General features: G+C 42.6%; 1 protein-coding gene across 6 annotated transcripts in view; it reads right to left on the bottom strand.

Annotated features, from left to right (window-relative positions):
• The window catches only part of qkia (QKI, KH domain containing, RNA binding a), a 72053-nt gene that overhangs the window by 11417 nt on the left and 39318 nt on the right, over nucleotides 1–21318 (bottom strand). For all 6 annotated transcript variants that reach the window (XM_080041850.1, XM_080041853.1, XM_080041849.1 and 3 more), the window contains exon 4: nucleotides 16997–17140. In XM_080041850.1, coding sequence (XP_079897976.1) covers nucleotides 16997–17140 — 144 coding nt within the window. The remainder of the gene's footprint in view (nucleotides 1–16996; nucleotides 17141–21318) is intronic.

The following is a 21318-nucleotide window of genomic DNA, read 5'->3' as shown; positions in this document are numbered from 1 at the left end:
CTTACATTTGGGAACTCGGCAAACCTAGCAACAAACAGACGTCACTCAGTTAAGGCAGTTTATTTTGCGCTGTCTAGGTCAGAAAAGACGTGATTCAAGCAAGCCGTTTTGATTTTTCACAACCGGTTATCAGTTAAATAATTCCGCCCACCGCAGTACTCGTGTCTAAACACCCTGTGAAATAGAGGAGCTGGGAAAGGCAAGTGAGATTGTAGAGAAACTGTGTGAACGCTGATTCTCACTTTAAGCCTGTTACATAACCAGAGTAGTAGTTTAGAAGCCGGTTATTGTGATATTCTTAGTCTGCGTTTGGAGCTGACCAATCGGAGCAGACTGGGCTATTTGAGGTCTCTTTGAAGGGGGGAGGAGGGGACAGCAGCTAAAATGGCACATTAAGCAGAGGGTGAAAAAGATGGGAAATAATTGAATATGACATTTATTGAAATGGCTTTAAACGTCTTCTCGTCTTAAACTGAGCACAGGTAACCCTTGGGAGTGGGGTATATCCCAACAGAATGAGTGCCAACTGGAGAACCACAGATCCTTGGTGTCTTTTGGGCAAGACTTAAATACTTTGAATTTCAAAATGTGAGCCTTGTTGCAGACAAAATAATCAGCACATGTGGGGGTGTTCAAAAGTACAAGTCGGCATCTCACAAGATGAGAACTGTATGTATGAGAGGGAGTAGAACAGGGGAAGCTCGGCAGCAGGCTGCAGCTCAGCCTTACATGCCAGGATATGAGTGTTGGGGCTGCTTATGTGTGTTTGTGTGTGTGTGTTGTATGATGATGGATCTGCAGGGTTGTGGGGGTTAATGGATGCGGGGCAAGAGGGTGCCACCATCAATCCAGCTCTGCATAGGTGGCACACTGCCTGTTGAGAGGAGAGAGACAAAATAGAGGGCAGGGAGAAATGGGGGTAACGCACAGATGCTGCTGCTGCTGCTGGGATGAGGTGTGCACTGCTGTGTGTGAAATGTGTGTATCCCCACTGGAATGCTGCTGATAAAGCTTTTGAACAGTTTGTTAGCAGCAGCACCCCCCGTCCCCCCCCCCCCAAACCCTGACAGATCTTCCCGTTTTACATCTGAAACAAGCTAATTTCTACCCATCAAGATACAAATTCCCAACACCATTACCACACTTTTTCTGTGTTTTGTTCTCTATTATTGTGGATGTTTGGCTAGTGTCTGCAGTATTGGTGCCCTGGTTTGAGCTACACAACAAAAAAAGAAGGTGATCCAAAATGGCTTCAGACAGAAGCCTTGTGATCAGATGAAACCAAACGATAATGCTGGTGACACCGCTGGAGTGGAGTTGGATTGACATAAAGCGTACAGTCCTGAGTGCAGCGCAGCCAGCTTCCAACAGCATAGATGAATGTTTGATGAACAGCGCCAGAGAAAGTAGTTAGCGCTTTAACGTTGCCTTGCTCAAGGTGTTGCCACATTAACGCACTCCTCAGTCAGCATGCGCCACACACGATAAAACATTCACTTAGAAGCAGCCACCACTAGGGCTGTGTGTGTGTGTGTGTGTGTGTGTGTGTGTGTGTGTGTGTGTGTGTGTGTGTGTGTGTGTGTGTGTGTGTGTGTGTGTGTGTGTGTGTGTGTGTGTGTGTGTGTGTGTGTGTGTGTGTGTCTCTGTAATGATCTGGCTGCTGGAATTCCCAGGAGAAGAATTGCTGCTGGATTACAGAATGAGAGGGAAGAGGAAAGGAAGTTTTCCCTTATCTTCCCTAACATGCAAGCGTGTGGGCACGTAACAAACACACACGCGTGCACACACACACCCTCCTGTCCATCAGCGAAAAAGCCACTCAATAAAGCTGCTCTATCCAGAAGAATCAGATTCAATCAATGAGGCCTATTTGTGAAATCAGCAGAGCGGTAAAAGCTATCAGGGAGGAGCAAGAGGGAGGGATGACGGGAGGAGGGAAAAGGAGGGAGGAGACGGTGAGCTGCGATGAGCTAAAGTAGGTGAGCCATGTCCCACTGCCACTACCCGACAACCCTAAGATGAGGTCACTAGATGCATGCTAAATCACTGTCATGCTTTCAACTTCTGTGCTTCTCTCCTGATAAAAGCTTGTGTTCACATGTTGACGAATACAAACTGAAGCCAATGCAAATTGTTACAGACAATAGCGCTTAAGTTGGATGCTATATGCTGTGTGGACAACAATAAGCATGAGAATGTTTATGGGGCTGCACCCTCACTCTCCCCTTGACATCTCCACCCACAGATAAACACAACCGGCGCCTGTATTAGGTTGGATGAATTTGCTAATGTCTATGGCTTCAACTGAGGGGGAGTTTTTGCTCATATCTGGCCAGAATCAGTGTCTATGTAGCAAGAGAGAGAAAAGAGAGAGGAGAGGTGGAACAAAGGAGTACCAGGAGGAGGAAAAAGCGCTGCAGAGCGAGTACAAGAGAAAGCATGAATGATTGTCTTTGAGTTGGTGTGGAGCGATATGCAGGAAGAAGAAAGGGATAGCTGGAGAATATGAGACAAGAAAAAACAGACAGCGTAGTGAAAACCAATTTGTCTGTTCCCTAGTGGGCTGACACTGGCTAAGGCCTGCTTTGCTTCCCTGGCCTCACTGCCAGTCATTGGGCGTATACGGACGTGGACACACACACACACACACGAGGCCTTTGCAGGGCCGGGGTCAGGCTCTATCCAAACTACTCCAATTACCTCAGCAGTAAACACAGCCTGCCCTGGCTGCCTCTTGGGATACAGAGGGAGGCAGAATGTGTAGAACTGAGAATAAGAAGGGGAAAGGAAATCAGCAGAGTAGAGTGCAGCAGGCGGTGGTATTGGGAGCCTGGGGGAGGGAGGAGTAGATGACTTCATGTAGAGGGGTGGAACTGGTAGTGGCGGCAGCTGGTTTTTTTCTCCCCCCCCCCTCTCTCACCTCCCTTTTGGTTCCTTCCCAAACTCTAACATCTGGAGGAAAATGATTACTCTCGCCACGCTGCCAAGTCGACTTATCAACAATTCCACACTCCAGGAGCGGCCGGATAGAGGAGAGGAAGGAGTGAGTACTTGTAGCAAGCTTCAAAACATGTCCACACACTAAATTTAAAAAGTGTCAAGAAGGTCTAATCAATTTAAGTCAACTAAAGAAAAACTTGGATTGGGATAAGAAATGAAAAAACATACGCGCCAAACCTGATTCCTATGTTTTCATAGATAAGACTGTAAATCAAACGACGACTGAAGCAAAAGTAAAAAATCATATATATGCCACACACACACACACACACACACACCCACCCACATATGTATCTTGGAAAGCTAAGCATTAATCAAGTGCTGAAAGGAATAATAAAAAATATTACATATACACCACATAAATAAACATTAGACCCCTTTTACTTTTCAATGTCAAGAATATGTATAAATCAGCAAGAAAAAAATACATACATCAAAGGCTACACAAACATAACATTTTCTCTTTCATGAAAACCACCTTTAAAGAGTGCACTGGAGTAAGTGCTTTATATCCTTTCTTAGATTCACTGCTGCATTTTCAAAAGGCAATTTTCTTTCCTCTGCCTTGCTCTACGGCTTTTGTGAACATATCTGCCAAGGGAATCAGGCCTCAACTGTATTTTCCTTTCCCCAAAGATTAACAACGCAATCTCCTGCAACTCTCATCTCTTGACTGTCTCATACCTTCACAAGACTCCTATAAAGCCTCTTTATTTCTCCTTTGCTCCCTTCCTCACTCCCAGACAGCTCTGTTAGCGATGTGCGCCATTAGTCATGCTAAACCACCAACATACTAGCTCATTAGCATAGAAGTGAACCTGACTCCAGTCAGATTATTACACACACACACATCACAGCTGCTCCGCCCCATTACTGCCAATCACCCAGTTTACTGAGGTACAGTTGAAAGTGGCACATTACAAAGTCAGGAACTAACTCTTCTGTTAATACTTCACTCTCTGCATCATAACAAAGCTTATAAGTGCCAATGCTTCAGAGTAAAACTGCTGCCTCTGTTCTAAGAAAACTATTCATTTAAAGTTAATTTAGCTGAGCCTTATATCTCTGTGCCTGTCCATACTATGCAGAGTATGGGTGGTCGATGCAGTCTGGGCCCTTGCACTGGCTCCTGGATCTATGGTGCTTGTAACAGCCTTTTATTTTGCTGAAGAAGAGAGGGCAGCATTGCTGCTCTATGCTAGCGCCATCAATATCAACTGACACACATACAGACTCAGTGACACCGACAGGAGAGGAAAAAGAGAGAAGGAAGAAAATGTGTTTTTCAACCAGCTCCCTGCACTCTCTAGAAGTGACAGAAAAAGAAAATCAGTTTTTCTCTCCCATCAAATGCATTTCCAATAGCACAAGGAGAAAAGCTGTGTGGACATTCTGAGTGATCGTGTTTATCTTCAGGAACTGGGCTCATATTCCATGTAACATAACAGCATTAGGAGCAGACTACATGTTATATAAATAACCTTGAAAAGTATACATAGATTTGACAATGAGATTTAGATTATTAAAGCTTGTTGGCTTGCAGCGGCTTTGACGAACAGATGATGATACAAGCCAACAGCAGCAGGGGTCGTTCAGTTCCACCATGTTATAGCCCTAAAAGCACCTGTCTGTTTCTCCTGTCTCTCTCTCTCTCTGTCTCTCTCGTCATTTGTTCCCTGCCTACCAATACAATTATTTCCCCCCCTCCGTTCTAACAGCCCATATTCCCAATTTGCATCATCAATCTCTACCTTATTCGTCCACTTCTATTCTTATTTCTTCATCTACTTTTTTTGCTATCAACCCTTCCCTTGATCCCTCATTGCACCAGGCTGCCAGACGGTGTATTGTTCTGTCGCTGTGATCCTTTAATGCCATCCAATCGAGCAGGGAATATCTTGAAGGGATTTGGCCAGGGATGATTTGGGAGCTTTAAATACGGCTAGGGGATTTGCATCATTCAGAGATCTTGACTCAGAGCTGATCGCGAGAGCCTTCTCATAACACAGGGATCTTAATACCTCCAGCAACACGTGGATTCAAACCGGCAACTCTTTGGATGGATCCACGTGGCAGTCAGTTCATTCACATGAAACTCTAGACTGCAGAAATATTGCCCTGTGTTACCAAAGAGACATCTTTAACGAGGGTTTTTTTTTTTCTATTTTTTATGATTTGGATCCCTGACTAGCTTGCAGAGCAGGGCTGTACGCTTATTTTTTAAAGTGGTAGCACTGGTGCTAGCAAGCAAAAAAATTCAGTAGCACAAAAATAAATTTGGTAGCACACAAAGTATGATCGAAAACTTGCATGACCCTAACCCTTGCATTTAGCTCTAATTACCTTTGAGCATGTCATCTTGGTTTTATTTGAGATTCTCAATGAATATGATATTCTAGTGTGCAGTAATAATTGTAGAAAAATTAATAGGGATGCACTGATTGCAATTTAGACAAAAGAGTCTAACCTGCCAATGGCAATTTTTTTGCTGATTCAGAATTATTTCCCCCCCATAGAACTATAAAAATAACGTCTATACCTATATATTTTTTATAAACATATCATTATTATATTAGGCTAATAATAACAAACATTTTTAGAACATTTCATTCTTTTAATGAAAACCATACTTTAAAACATTGAACATATAGCCTATTAAATAAATTAGTAAACATAGTTATACAATTTAGGCCAAGTTAAATAGGTTGTGTCAATCTTTGTTTAAATCATAGATAGTTACTGCTGTTGACTGCTTTCTTTATAGGTCCATGGTTGACTTCAGGGCTGTGAAGCGCTAACTTCCTGTTCTTACCTGCTTCAAAATAAGAGTCAACTCGCATTTGGCTAGTAACCGACTTTTATTGTGAAGGCGCACAGGAAATGTTCTGTTTGCACACGCACTAACTTGACTGCGTTAATGTAAAGAGAGCCGTCTCCTTCCTGTTTTTAACCGTTGGTGAAGTTAGACGCTATAATCGCAGCACAAGCACAGATCCCGAGCACACATCTTTCACCAGCCAAAGTGGAGGGTAGACTTAATAACTTACTCGCCTAAGACTACATTCACCCGCATTTGGAGAGTGTTAATGTAGAGCCCTCTAAGCAGTATTGTGCATAGCTCCTCTGTGTCTCAAACAGACAGCATCTGCTCATTAGCACTGGTGCGACTGGACTTGTATTCATCATCGCACGTGATCAATTTCAGTAGCAAATGCGATCAAAACTGTCGCACTGTACAGCCCTGTTGCAGAGCCAAGTCAGTTCTGCATAAAGCCCCTAAAATGCAATGCTGAAAAATATATTCTTTTTCTCAGCATGATAGTGCTACAGATGTTGTGTGGCTTCCTCACCAAGAAAAAACAAAAACACATTAGGATTTCAACAGAGCTTTTTTAACAGAGAAAATAAATGTTTTGGTTTTAGTTTCGCTGTGCGCCACTGAACACAAGCACAGTTCCACCATGGGAAAACCAGTCAGTGCGACAAGACAGCAAGTGTAATATTGCAAACAGAACGGCCAACATACAACAACAGTGTGAAAGAGAAAAGAAGGGGACTGTGATAAACAAAGCAAATAAACCCAAGTGAGAGAAAATAGAAGCAAAGCTTCTACACTGGAGACACTATGGTGGATGAAAAAAGAAAGCTATCATTCCAGAGTTGTTGGCTGGTGGAACTGAGAGAATGGAGTTTGAAATGACTTGAGCGATGGCTGGCAAAGCAAGGCATCACAGACTGCAAGAGCTGAATTTGACCGGCGGCCTTTGGGCTCCCCAAACGCTGAGCTCTACACAATCCTATTTTCCTTCCTTAACACTGGGACTCGCTGGAGAGGCAGAGATGAAAGCACTGTGTGTGTGTGTGTGTGTGTGTGTGTGTTTGTGTGTGTGTGTGTGTGTGTCCACTCCACAGATGTTGAACTTGGCCCTGGTGAGGCCCCATGGGGGAAGTTCAGGAACTACTGTGGGTGGACAATGTATGAAGTGGTGTGTATGTTTGTTTGAAAGACAAAGAAACAATGTGCACCGAGTCTCCATCTGCATTGGGCCTGTATGGAGAGATGCAGGGTCTTAACCAAGGGCATATTGCGCACACACAAAAACATCTACACACATCTGCATTTCCTTGCCTCTCCGTAAAGGGATTAAAGAGGACCTTCAAAGAGAGGCAGAGAGATTGGCTCGGGGCTTGCGGGGTCCGTCTCTTTGCCACTAGAGGACCAGGGCAGATTAAAACTGCCCGGGCCTCTCAGCTTGCCTTGTTAACCGCCTCCTCATCCTGCGTACTGTGTTAGGGCACTTGAACAAAACAAATTACCCAGGAGGATCCTAGCACAACCAGGTGGATTAGGAAGGAGGTTATTTTACAATAACGTGAGAGGCCTGGGTGGTTTGGGACCAAAGTGCATGTGTGTGTATGTGTGAACTGAAATTAAAAGGGACAGTACAAGTGGGCAAGGCAATTTTGTAAATGGTGCAGAGGGCCTGTGTACATAGAAAGCTCCTTCACTGGGGATCTTGGTTGACTTAAATATCTAAATGAACGAGACAAGAGAAGAAACAGGCCTGATTCCCCTCAGAGGGAAGAAATGGAGAGATGGATTAGCAACAGGATGATGTTTTAAGGAGAAAGAAGGATAGGAAGAACTCAGGAGAGAGTGTAAGAGAGAAAGTGCTAATTGCCGTTTGATGAGGCTGACGTTTGGTTCAGGATGACACAGAAGTATGATTTACAGAAAATGACCTGGCACCAGTCTTCTTCTCTTTAGCTTGACATTTAGGCATTGTATATTAGTGATTCATTGTTAAATTGATCAATCATCTATGGTATATCATTGGTTCCCTTTGCGCAGGATTTTGCCACATTTCCATATAATTGGGATAAGATGTGAACCTAACGCAAGTACAGCATGGAAAAGGTGAAGCCTACAGACAAATTAAATATAATTTACTGGTGTCAAGTAAGACCTCTCTACATTGTAAACAGCAGCAGCAATGCATATGCATGTTTCTGTGCTTTCCACCACCAATTGTCCAAACCAGTGAGTTGTGAATAACGGAGGGATAAAACAAGTGATAAATAGGTGAGAAAGGAGATGAAAGATGCCATTCGGCACAAATGTTATTGTATTCTAAATCTTTTCCCCGCTTTAGAGGTTTCACCATTTCCTGTGGCTGGCTCCGTGAGCAGACTCCTGATGATGAAAGAAACAGCAGGCAGGGTGGAACTCAAAGTCACAATGGCTCTTTTTCCTTGTTCTTATGTCACCATGTGCGCCAAACCCCACAACAACTAATGAGCATACTATAGGTCTGCCCCTGGGGAGATGCACAAACACAAGACTTTCTATCTGTCTAAATTAAACAAATGTATGCCCCGTGATCACAAAGCCACTGCAATCAAATGTTGCTCTGCTGGGACTCTTCATATTTATTGAAGTTATCTGATAATAAGCATTTATTTAAATTGAAAGCATCTTTGTTTGTTCATGCCTGCAGTAAATTGTTTTGCTATATGCGTTTTTTCAGCAACATAAAAAAAGACTGAGAAGCAGGCCAGGAAATGAAAAAAGTATAGGGAGTACACGACTAGGGAAGGTGGCCAGGCATAGACAGGTTGTTACCTACAGGGGGAGACTTTCTTACGGGTTAGAAGCACCTGTCTGCGCCCCAGGAGAGCCATAGAGCTGGAGATGAGGAGGGATGGGCAGATGGAGATGTGGAGGGGAAGGAACCCTCGAGCCAAGACCAGAGCAGGTCCCTCCTGTCGGGGTGTGAGCTGACCGCAGGGATTTGGCACACATGGACAGAAGCTCAATATCTTCTGCATGTAGTAACAGCAATAAAGAGCTCAGAATGGAGGAATGTGTGCGACTTGAGAAACATTAAAATTACATCCAAATAAGTTACAGAAGAGGCTCTTTGTGGCATATCCTCTCCACATAATCGATTGGAGACGAAATAAATAAATAAAACCTTTTGTTTTATAATGCTTCATAGACTCATACTGTTTTGGTGAGGCTGGAAAAGTTGAGACAGACAGTTGCAGCCTGTTCAGTGGTCTGTAAACTGTGTTTGGATACAACGATTATAGATTTCGATGGTGTGATTATAGTCGGAGGAAAAACCACGGTTCCAAGATTATAATGGACTAATGTATTTCACAACACTCTGGATGTAGAAAATCCCATGAGCATGTTCAATTACAGGTTTTATTTTGTTACAACAAGATAAAATAAGTTTAACTTTATTGTTTCTTCCTGCAGTTTAAGTAACAATGAAAGAAAGAAGTTGAGAACACCTTTTTCTGCAGGTAAAGTGCCCTTGAGGGTGACACATTGTTTGCCGAGCGTTAATTTAAACAGTGTAATGCTCTTTTTCCTGCTTCGTTGCCATTGGTTTTGCAACACACCGCTTCTTCTCTGATTGCAAGTGAGGCATTTCTATTTCATTCCCTACCAACTCTGTATTTCATTAAGTGAATTGCTGCTAGGTACTTATTTTTTGAAGGGCATTTCACCTTTATTGGAAAGTTTGACAGCTAAGCGGCTGACAGCAAACTAACACCTTTCTTTTTTAATTAGTTATTACTTTGTGTATTACCTTGGCTTGAGCATGCATAGCTGCATAGGGATTCAGAAGATGTTGCAGTAAATTTGACATGTTGGACCCCGTTTGCTTCAACTTTTTTCTGCCCCATACTGACAACAATCGTTTGGCGGAAACAGAGGTTCACTGTTGGGTAAATCTACCTTATAGCCCCCTGAAACACAAATACGAAGAGCAGCTCTTGTGTGACAGCATCTGTAACTCTGCTAATGTGAACTGGTGCCGGATGCGATTTATTTTTCAAGCTGGAAGAGGAAATGAAAAGTATGCAAACAGAATAAGTGAAAAGTATAATTAGATGCCAACTGGCCTAGTCTTCTAATGTGTTACTGAAGAGAGACAGAGATTTCCCTTCCTGCACATTTCTGAGCTGGCAAATCCAAAAATATTCTCTTTTGTCCTCATTTCCTCTCTCAGAGGTGAGGCCCAGGTTAAAAAATAGCTCCCGGAATCTTCTGCCAGTAATGGTGTGTTTTTCGTGTGTGGGTAGACTGTGTGTTGTGATTGGTAATAGGTGCGTTTGTTTATCTTCAACCTAGTCTTTGGTGTTAGGGACAAAATTGAAGGATGGCTGCTGGACCTAAGGTTGCCAGTTATTTGTGTAACCAAGATGTTCATGAAAAAGGATGTTAGCAGGCGATGTAAAAATGTCTGTGTGCATGAGTAAATACCGTTTCACCTGACATGGCCAATCATGGTCCCTTCTTACACACTAACCAATCGGCATGACATGCAGTAGTAATCATTATTGGCACAGGTGTCGGGAAAAGCCACATCTGTGTCCTGTGGTTAAACGGCTTAAGTGTTCCAATTCCAATTACCTACGTATCACCTCTAGATCATTAATCAGAGGTGATTTATAAATCACACAGTTTTAGTGTTTGCTCTCCTGGTTACAGGGGTTTCAATGGGTGTCTGTGAAGTGCCGGTCTCAAACGTATATGAAGACCAAAAGGCTGGATAAATGAGTACAAAGAGCTCAAGGATGTGACGATGGATAATGATGAAAGTGGAGGACAAGAGGATGGCTGGGAGTTCACAGGGTCACACTGCCTCCAGGCCTGCTCCAATCTCTGCTGTTTGAGAGAGAATGGGAGCTTTGATGACCACACACACACGACAGCAAAGGTAAGAAAACAGCACAGCAGCACTGGAGGAGGACAGCTATGCAGTCTTGCCATCTGAAGTAGAGGTCACCATGTCAAGGAAGCCAATTAAAAAGATGATTAACATTCATGTGGGAGATGCTGTGTCTATGTGCAGATGGCATGGGCTCACCACGCGCGCGCGCGCACACACACACACACACACACACACACACACACACACACACACACACACACACACACACACACACACACACACACACACACACACACACACACACACACACACACACACACACACACACACACACACACACACACACACACACACACACACACACACACACACACAGTCCAGCTTGTTGTAACTATGGTGTCCTGGGAGGTGGAGATCAAGAGGTTAATATGATCCAATCCAACTTCTTCATTAGCCTGATGAAGGTAATAACAGCCTACAGGGACAAAGAGGGCGGCCAGGTTGACTAAAACAATCTACCTACTACCTGGCTGAGAGGCCTCTCAGCCTACTTGAGCTGGCTGGAATAGTGAGATAGTGGCTACATTTGTCTTTTATCACATTAACATGTGCGCTAACGTACATGACATGGGAAGAGAACAGATATTATAGACATTATCAGATGGCGTGGGATGTGTGTTTTCCACCGCCTCAACCTAGCAGATGTACTGCAAAGCCTTCCTAGTAGTATCCAGGTGGAAACCCGAAGTGGTAAGGGGGAAGGGAAGATGGCCAAGATTATAGAAACACAAGCTGGTTTCATCACACCTCCAAGACTATTCCTTAAGGAAATAATCTCCACAATACCAAGAGCATAAAGTTAGTTAAAAAAGATTGCCTTTTTACAGCAATAGCATAATGTGCCTTAAGCACAATCAAAGGCATGCAATACAATCAATCAGGCTAAGTGAGAAATGTGGGCTTCTGTTAGAAATTTGGATGGATATCATTTATGACAGAGGATGTGTGGTGGGGGTTTGTGGCGTAGATTAAGAGTAAATAAGAGGAGAGTGGTAGTGATTGGTAGGACTAACAGAGAATAAACATCATTAATTGGAGAGGCACACATGGATGGATGCAGCCAGATGGTGTTTTGTACTCATTTGTCAGACGCTGCTGACAAAAAAAGAGCAGGGGAGAGTGAGAGCTAGAAAGAAAGAAAGAAAGAAAAACAAAAAGAGCTGTTTATTGATTGCAAAGTCAGCGCACTGCTGCCTTAAACCGAGACTTCCAATGTTAAAATGTAGCTGTGCTTGTTGTGCATCATGGTATCTCTGTGTTTGTCCTGTCTGAGTGGTTCTGATGGTGCTTCAATCTGCCAAGAAGGATGCATTCTGGCGAGTACAGAGAACACCCCGCAGATCGCCAAACTTGGCGTCCATTAAGGTCCATCTGTTTGGCGTTTTACAAAAACACTATCTACTGTATGTTCTACCTCAAAGGAGGTCCATAACAGAGGGAGGAGGAGGACAGAGAAGAGAGAAATAGAAAGAGGAGCGACAGTAAGCTAAGGGAAACCAAAGACTAAGAATGAGAGCAAAGGTACAGACATACAGGTTAACCAAAAGAGAGAAACTTAGTCCTGGCCTAGAAGGACTACAATGATACTAGTGTGTGTACATGGGAACTGATGGGGAGCTCTCACTTTGCTATCCAGTGCCAACACATTTATGAAAAGGAAAAAAGGATAATAATAATCTTCTAATTTCCATCATGTGGACTGGAACTACATAAGTGTTGGTAATAAATTACCAAAAATATTACTTTAAGAAGAGGCAAAGAGCAGGATGGAGAGATGGAGCCCAAGAGGGAGCAGTAAGCTGGAGCAAGAGGGCAGTACTGGGTTCTCACCAGAGTATTGCTGGAGGCCACTGGTCTGCTCAGGCAGCTACCATGCTCACTTTGTTCTCAGCAACGACAGTCTTCATTCAGGGAGACATGCACTTGGCCCCTGCTCCAACTAGCTCATTCTTTCTCTGTGCACTCTTCTCCTTTCAAACCTAATCTTTCGCGTAACTCGGATAACTGTGTGAGTGTTAAGAGATTCAAGGCTAGCCTGCAACCTGTTCTTACTGCACTGTAGGTAACCTTGTGGCAAGTGAGCACTGAAGCAAATGTACAATAGCGTAGAGAGCATTGTCTGGAGCTTTCTTGATCGGGCAACCTAAGACAACTCAGCATTGTGTTACTTCAGTTCTCACAAGAACATGTAAGGGTTGTCCCAAATAAAAAAACAACTCTTTAAGATATTATGAAATAAAAAAAGGATTTGCTTTACATCGATTCCTGCAGATCAAATATTAATATTCACAAAAAAACAGAATCAACCGTAATGACCTTAGTTAAAATTCTGTTTGTTGCTAACATATCGATGCACACTGTACAGCTTTTTTAGCTTGCTTAGGATTTTGAGAGTGCAACTTCTAGTTGAATGCAGATAAATGATGTGCCTAATTTTCTAGTTAAGCAACATTATAGCTGAAAATAATCCAATGGCCAAAGCCTAGGCAAACTGAAAATGTTCCTTTGAGAGACAAATACTGGGAAAAGAGAGACAGTATAGACCTGTAAACCTCCTAAAGAACTGTAATCTATGACATAATATAATACTGCTGGCAACGCCTGACAAGTGTTTACAAAGTTTAGTGTGATGAAGATTTAAGGATGGGTACCTAAGTACCTAAAAGCAAACGTGTATACAATACAACACAAAAGATGTTTGCTGCACACTTGATATATAATAGACAATGTTAAAAGTGGTCGAGGTTTCCTAAGGACAACCTAGGTCTGGTCTCAGGTGGCCCTGTCTAATTGTCTGCCCGTTTGTCATTTTCCCATAAGCCCTGAAAACAGAGCTTTGACCAGAGGGGAACAATGATATATAGAAACATTTTTTATATCCATTACAATTCATTGCATACACCCGCCAATCACACACACACAATAAGTATGTGTGCATACACAAATAGACACAAAAAACTAAAATCACCATCCAAGCTCTATTTGACATGCATAGCACAACTTTGCGAAAGATCCTAAGTAGAAACATATGGAGGTAGGTAATACACATGGATTTTAAACTTACATGGGTTTAACAAATGTGTATTTATACAAATCAGCTCAAAGCTGATTCTTATTTCTGTTGGCAACAACATTTTACATAATGGTGGCATTATCCACAAGTCATGTTTTTTTGCCAGCATCTGCTACAAGACAACACAGGTCAATCATTATTGCTCTTCAGCCCCTCTAGGGACAGAAGGGGGGAGTGGAATGGGCCAGTGAGGTTTGATTTTAACAGTTCTGCAGGTATCAGAGTGGAGGTTACTTAAAGTGCAGTGAGGCTGTGCTACCGGCTCCGTTTGAGGCCTTAACCCAGGACTCAGGGGATGAACGGAGCATTTTAGTCAGTGTGTATGTGCATGCATGTGGAAGTACTTTTCAGGGCATGCTTATCAACGTGTCTGTGTGTGTTTCTGTGCGGGTGCTTCTGTGTGTACTAGGGCTGGATCGGTGGAGTAAATCCACACTTGAAAGAGTAGCTCAATCAAGCTCTCCCACCCATCTCTCTCTCTCTCTGGCTCACTCTGCCTCTCATCTCACACATGTTCTATTGCTCCCAGTTCAAGGAGAGTTGAAGAGTTCACAGTACTAGGGAGCAAAAGAGTGAACTGGGGGCAAAGAGGAACAAGTCTCTCAAATGTCTTGAGAGACTGTTCATCTGAGGTAAGTCACACTTTGTTCGTCCCATACCTTCATGAACAATGTTGAGTGTCTCAAGTGCATATTGGTATTGCAAATTTTTAGTGACAGATAAAATCACAACTTTCCCGGATCAAATTTAAAACATAACTGCAAACAAAATTCTAAATACAATACAGTTATCTGACAGTATTTAACACTATGATCATCACTGAGTTTAGTTAAGCTGGTTAAGTATAGATTATTCTATGCCACACATCCTGGCTCCTGATCCAAAGTGAATCAATTATGAGATCATGTAAACTCAAAACTATCATTATAAAGCCTTAACTTGAATTTATCTTGGCTATGACTGTTCCCTACTATGTTTCCCCTTTGCAGTTATGTCCTCGGCTCCTCTTCAATGACATGTAAAGCTTGTTCCTTGAAAGGGAACAAAAAGCATGACCTAATTGTGTTTCCCGTGCGATTTAATAAAGGCGATTTTACGCTGCCAAATGTGGAAAAGATGCCCTTCATTAGAACAGTGAGCACCCAGCGTGTCCATACTTTAATCCAATCTAGTTTAGCATGATAAAGGGCATTACTGCCAGCACTACTGCCCATCCACTCGACATGCGGATGCACACGCACACAATGAAAAAAGACAAGAGCCCTAAGGGGTTTGTGGGTAGATAATGCACCCACCCAACACTCAAGGACAGGACTACTGGACACCATTTCAGCCATACTGAAACTATGTCACTTCCATTGATATTTATATGCGTCATTCCCCAAGCCAGTGTCAGCCTTCTGAGGTAAACTGCATTACGGGTCCATCCACTAACGAAAGGGCATATCTACAACAGATCTGTTGTTGTTTATCTGATCAATACAAATGAATCAGAATGTTATGAATAGAAAAATATCAATCAAAAAATATAATTTGTAGAAATAAGCTTTAATATTTGGAATATGGTATAGATATAAATACAGGAGACAAACTTGCCTTGATATAAAATATTACAAAACAAGGCAGGGAAATACGGTCTTAAGAATCAAAGCATTTGTAGGTTTTTCTCATAGGCTAGGGAAAACACAACACAAACTGACAATCTAATAGAAGGATGGTTTTCATTACATCTGCAATGGGTCATTAATTAGCCTTATAAAACTCTTATTTCAATCAAGGGTAGGGTGAAACTTTTTACAGACACATTTTCATTAGCGTCTCAAAAGAGCTCAAAGCTTTTCTTGTGTTTGAGGATAAAAAGAGGAGAGCTTCTCCTTAACCCGATAAATGGTTCAGGTACTGAATCACCAGACCATCGTTAATGTACTTGTCAGGCTTAAGAATGCGTAGCCATTTCTAGACGAGTGAGGAAGCTATTTTTGTGGCACTCCATTCAGATGAGTGTTAGCTGCTGAGAGTCGTCATTGACTTAAAAGGACGCCAAAAGGGCTTTTGTTGTGTATGTGTCTACATGTGTGTTAACAGTGAGTCATTCTGCATCACTCTTTACAACATTGTTGCTTCCAGAGATGGCTTAATTTTCAAGTCTGTTTGTGCACGCACATAATGTGTGAATGCATGTGTGTGCATGCATAAGTATGTCAACATCTTCTAAGTGCACACACAGGCCTAAATGCCTAAAGACAGGCAGGCTGAATAAAGACAAAGCCATTCTTAAACAAACAGGATGTTCAAGTGTTCAAAGTCTTTCCTTTTCAGGCACGTTTTTTAGATTGAAACTTTTTGGACAGTGAGCATACAGATGTGCTTTCATTCTGCCGTTTCATTTTTCCAGCCTTCCTCTGTTCTTTGTTTAGATTATAATTCAGGGGAGTTTTTTTCTCTAGCCCATTGGTTGCAGAAAGCAGAACTCTGTTACTGGAAAATGATGAAGATGATAAATCACATTGGAGCCATATCTAGGACAAACGTTCTCCCAAAGAGAACCAAATGCAAATGAAGCACATGTGTTAAAAACATAACATTTACAGGACAAAGTGCATGAAGGAGAGCAGCTTAACGGCATTATGATTCAAAGTGGCACTGCATCCCTGGCATTGGCTGGCCCCATTTCCTGCAGACCACCAAGCCCTTTGCACATTGCCACCTGATGGCAAACCTGGGTCCCCAGCTGCTCTGTCCACCTGGTCACCACAGCTTATAGGGAAAAATACTGCAAAGCGTGCCAAAGAGCACCAGCAGTCATCACCGGTGGAACAGGGTAGGAGGAAGTTGGGGCTACAGGGGGAGCGGAGATGAAATGTGGCACTTCACAGGAGGTGTGTGCAGCTAGCTATGTTTTTCCACTCCAACCTGTTTCCCTGCTCTATAAATGGAAGACAACAGGATGCTAACAGTGGGGTAGAGATGATGTGCCATATGTAGCCCCGTTATCCTGTCGTTTGGACCAAGACTGTCAAGCATGGAAAGGCTTCTTTCAACACAGCTAAACCGTGTCCTTTTTCTGCCAACATCCATGCAAACTGAAATGACATCAGCTACCTTTAGCAGATTCCACTGTGCATGTTGTGTGTGTGTGTGTGTGCATGCGTGTGTGTGTTTATGTACTCACAGCAGGTACGAGGAGCTTCTTGACCTCCTCCTGTGCTCTCCTCATCTTCATCTCAGCTCTGGTCTGTGAATCTTCCACCGTTATCAGGACATGAAGGTCTTCGTTAAGGTGCTCCCAGTTTGGCTTTCCTCTGTTCTGCTCCTCCTGGATAGACATATAGAGGGAGAGGGAGACGGTCAATGAATGTGACTGTGTGGGTGAGTTGGAGCACCAGTTCACTAGCACACAGCATATTAGGCATATACAGAAGGACAACCAGGCCCTGTGAAAGAGAAGTGCGATAGCAGAAGCGACCCCCTTTAGTCAGCTATTTAAGCTTTAACTTTGAAAAGGACACCCTTCTTTAATAGATCCCTCGCTTCACAGAGACAAAAGACGAAAGCTAGCCCTGCAGCAATTAATATCAGTGTAAGATGGATGGGCGGAGGGATCAGACGGAGATGGATGGGGATTTTTTTAAGCCACTCTAACCTAACTATTAGGAATGCAATTATGATACACGGATAGAGTTCAAAGTGCCGCAGGATTGTGAGTGAAGGAGAAAAAGTGTATGCCTCTGTCTCTGGACTTTGAGTTTGTGTGGACAATACTGTGCAGGTAACAAAAGCTCTCTAAGGGGGCCCTTACACTCCTCAAAAGGCAGTAGCAAAGCTCTCTGAGGGCACCAAATTGTAACGCTAGCAGTGAAAGGCAAAATGGGCTGTATTCACAACAGACGTCACTGCTCCATTGCCTTTCAACACGATTAAATAGGAAGCAGTTTCAAGATTTAAATTAGGGCGGCCGAGGTTCGGGAAATGTGCAAAACGTTTGACGTGTTTTCAGGTGCCTCTGTGAAAAGGCCAATCATACTTCACTCTTTTGTGACAAGGTAAAATGATATATGAAGAGACAAATATGGAGTAGTGGCCTCACATTCACACAATTTTTCCTTTGCTTTTTTCAACTGGCTTCTCCATTTAGTATAGTTACTTTCCACGCTACCTTGCCCTGCTGACAGTAAATGCAGCGAGCAGACACAGAGCGCATTAAAAAGCTTTTGAGGTTGTATCGCATGTCACTGTACAACCATGAAAGCAAGCGGTTTGAAAGCCGACTACTTCCCCCTGAGGAGAGCAGTTGAGGTCTAGGTTGTCTGCAAAAAAGACAATATCAGATTCTCTTATGTGTGACACCACATTGAAACCATCAGAGCAACTGGATTATGTTACAATGTTCATATTTGACTAATTTCCTGCATATCAAATAGGAATGTCACAAGGAATGCAACTCAAACGAATGTTAAAACCAGAAAGTCACATTCCTTTTATTTGAAAAGGAGGTCAACTTCTTAAGTACATCGCCGATCTCTCCCCTCCTGCTGTCTGTGCAGGTTTAAACAGACTTCACAGAACTGTCTATTGGTGATTGAAGAGCCACAGTGAGGTTGACTAATTACCAACAATGCATTGCGGTGCCTTGTAGGGGGTCCACCTGACATGATTTCACTACACTCAATGAGCACCACAAAGTGAGAGGGAGCACGCAAACACACGCAGAGCTCAGAGCCACCCACCACCTTTCTACTCCAAAGAGACCTGTTGCCATGGCACTGCTCTTTACACACACACACACACACACACACACACACACACACACACACACACACACACACACACACACACACACACACACACACACACACACACACACACACACACACACACACACACACACACACACACACACACACACACACACACACACACACACACCAGAAAGTTCAATATTCCACTCTCGTTTTCCCCTTTTCTACACAGGGGGGCGGGCCTAGTTACAGAAGTCAGGCCATTATTTCACCATGGCCGTTTGTTTATGGCCTTTTAGGGGACAAGGGGACTAGAAGGTGACTCAGCATTTTCTAGAGGAGCCCAGACAGACAGGCCACAGACAGGACTGCTGTATGCAGAGCACTGTATGAAAGCAAACAGTAGAATCATAAATGCACATGTACTGACAAATTGTTGCTTAAATTGGACCAAACATAAAACAGTCGGTGGTATGTCTGTTTGTGCATGCTAACACTGGCAGATTTGGATTTGGTAAGGATTGTGGTCAAAAGGAAATGATTGCACACGCACAAACACGCACTGCCTGTGTACAAGGTCACTGTGTGCCCTCTGAGGGAAAGTGACAGCATGACAAACAGGAGGACGGGTGGAGGGTGAGGTGAGGCCCGGTCTAAAAGGGAAGGGAAATACTGAGAAGGCTTTTGAAGAGATGGTCCACGCTGGCTGATATCAAATGCCTAGCAATAACCACATACTGGAGGGCAACCGCTTTTGGCAAAATATGTAGGAATAAATAGCACGGACACTGCAACTAGGAACACGCTCTAAGAATAGGATCAGAGGTGGAAAGTCTGCTTGTAAGTTATGTTGCCTGACTTCTATGGTCTGTAAAGCACCTGTTTGGCCTGCTGGCTTTTACAGCGTTTGGCCTAAGTTAAAAAAAAAAGTTCACTTTTTCTTCTACCCCTTCCCTATCTTTTTATCTTATACCAAATAAAATTGAAAAAAGTTCGAGCTGGTCGTTGACCATCATCTTGCCTGCCTCATTCCACAGGGAAGTTAAATTAGAGGCTCAGGTGGAAACCTGAAAATGTGTTGCATTTCTCAAGGACACAAAAGGGTGCACATTTGCAGACACTTTCAATACTTGGTTTTGTAGCTGAAGGTCAGTCCTACTTCATACACCACACTGCTGCCTCAATAGGATTTTGGACTATGTGGCACCACAATTTTGGTCCTGGCAATGTTGCACTCTCCAACACTCTTCAATGAAAGTATTCACACTGTTTCAACTCTGTCTCTGCCAATCATGAACAGTTGCTTCTACTTTGATCCTTAGAGGACGTCCCCAGCTGGGGGCCAATGTAACTGAGGCTAAATGCCAACAGGCCAAACAGGTGCAGTAGGGAGCTACAGGGGCATGGAAGGACAAGAAAGAGATGTAAAGGAATAAGATGATATCGAAATATAAAATACATTTGTCTATAAAATTAAATCAGATCTTTCTCAACATTCTTTTGGGGGTATTTGACTTTTTGAGTTGTCAAAATTCCCTAATGAATAAACAACCTATTTATGCTTGACGATGATTTTTGGTCTAGTCCAGGGGGAAGGAAATGTACTGTAGCACACCTCAACAGAAGAAACTATATATAAATTATAGCTCAGTAAACCGGGTTGCAGGGCCTGCTTCTCTCTTAGCCATTTAGAGCCAATTATCCCCTAAGAACCAAAAGTAACACCTGGACATAGTTCTGCTTTTCTTATCAACATAATAGCTCCCTGTAAACTCTTTATAAAAAGAGGAAACAAGCTTTAAGTTGCACCGGGTGAAATAAAAAAGGACTGACAGGGCAATCAAGTTTAACATATTGATGTTAAATATGTCACACTGTATCTCTAGGTAGGGCTGGAGGGTTGTAAAATTATATTGCAAATCACGATACATTAGACTTAAAATAAGTTGATCGTGGTATATTTTCCAAAGACATTAAAGTATTTAACAACAAAGAGAAAAAAAATTGTACAAGGGACTGGAAGAGGGCTGAGTGTAGTAGTGTCATAAACATCTTAAAAGAGGAGCTCTCTATGGAATGAGTGTGTGATTCATCCTGTCTCAACGAATGTGTCAAAACAAGGAGCTTTAAAAGTCTCCATCCACCAAAGTTACATGAACGTACTTGCACTTAGTCACTATCACAGACACCTTAGATTTGGGCTTGTTTGATCGCAGTGTGAAGTGCAGTCTTGGGACAGGTTTGTATCCGGTCTGGGTCTCTCCTGTCTCCCATTATTTGAGCTGAACGAACTCCAACCCAAAACACAGCCAGAGATGGGTTTAGGGATTTCAACATTTTCCTACAGTGAACAAGACCGCATTATCAATAAACAAATATATTTCTGATGGGTTTTCTCTCCATTTTGTGAGCTAATATTTAGTTATCTACAACAAGTCAAATTTAGAAAACTACGACATGATGAAAAAGGTATGATTACGGTTTTCTTTGTGAAAATAACAATGTGCTCAATTTTACAAGCAACCACAATAGTAGAAAAAACTCATTCATATTTTAAATTTAAGAAACCCTCTGTGAGATAACACATTGTCTGGCCACTGCTAACGGAACTCAATGACAACGTCAAAATAATTTGCAGAGACATTTTTTAAGAAACCAATCAAAACAAATCTGTACTGCAGGGTGAATAAAGGCTAAGGGTAACTAAGTTGTATGCGGAAAAAATTAAATAAATAATAAAAACTCTATTGGTAGA

This window comes from Ammodytes marinus (genome assembly GCF_949987685.1).
Source record: "Ammodytes marinus genome assembly, chromosome: 15".
Lineage (NCBI taxonomy): Eukaryota > Metazoa > Chordata > Actinopteri > Uranoscopiformes > Ammodytidae > Ammodytes > Ammodytes marinus.
The sequence above is the reverse complement of the archived record's forward strand: the minus strand, read 5'-3'. Positions and strand labels throughout refer to the sequence as shown.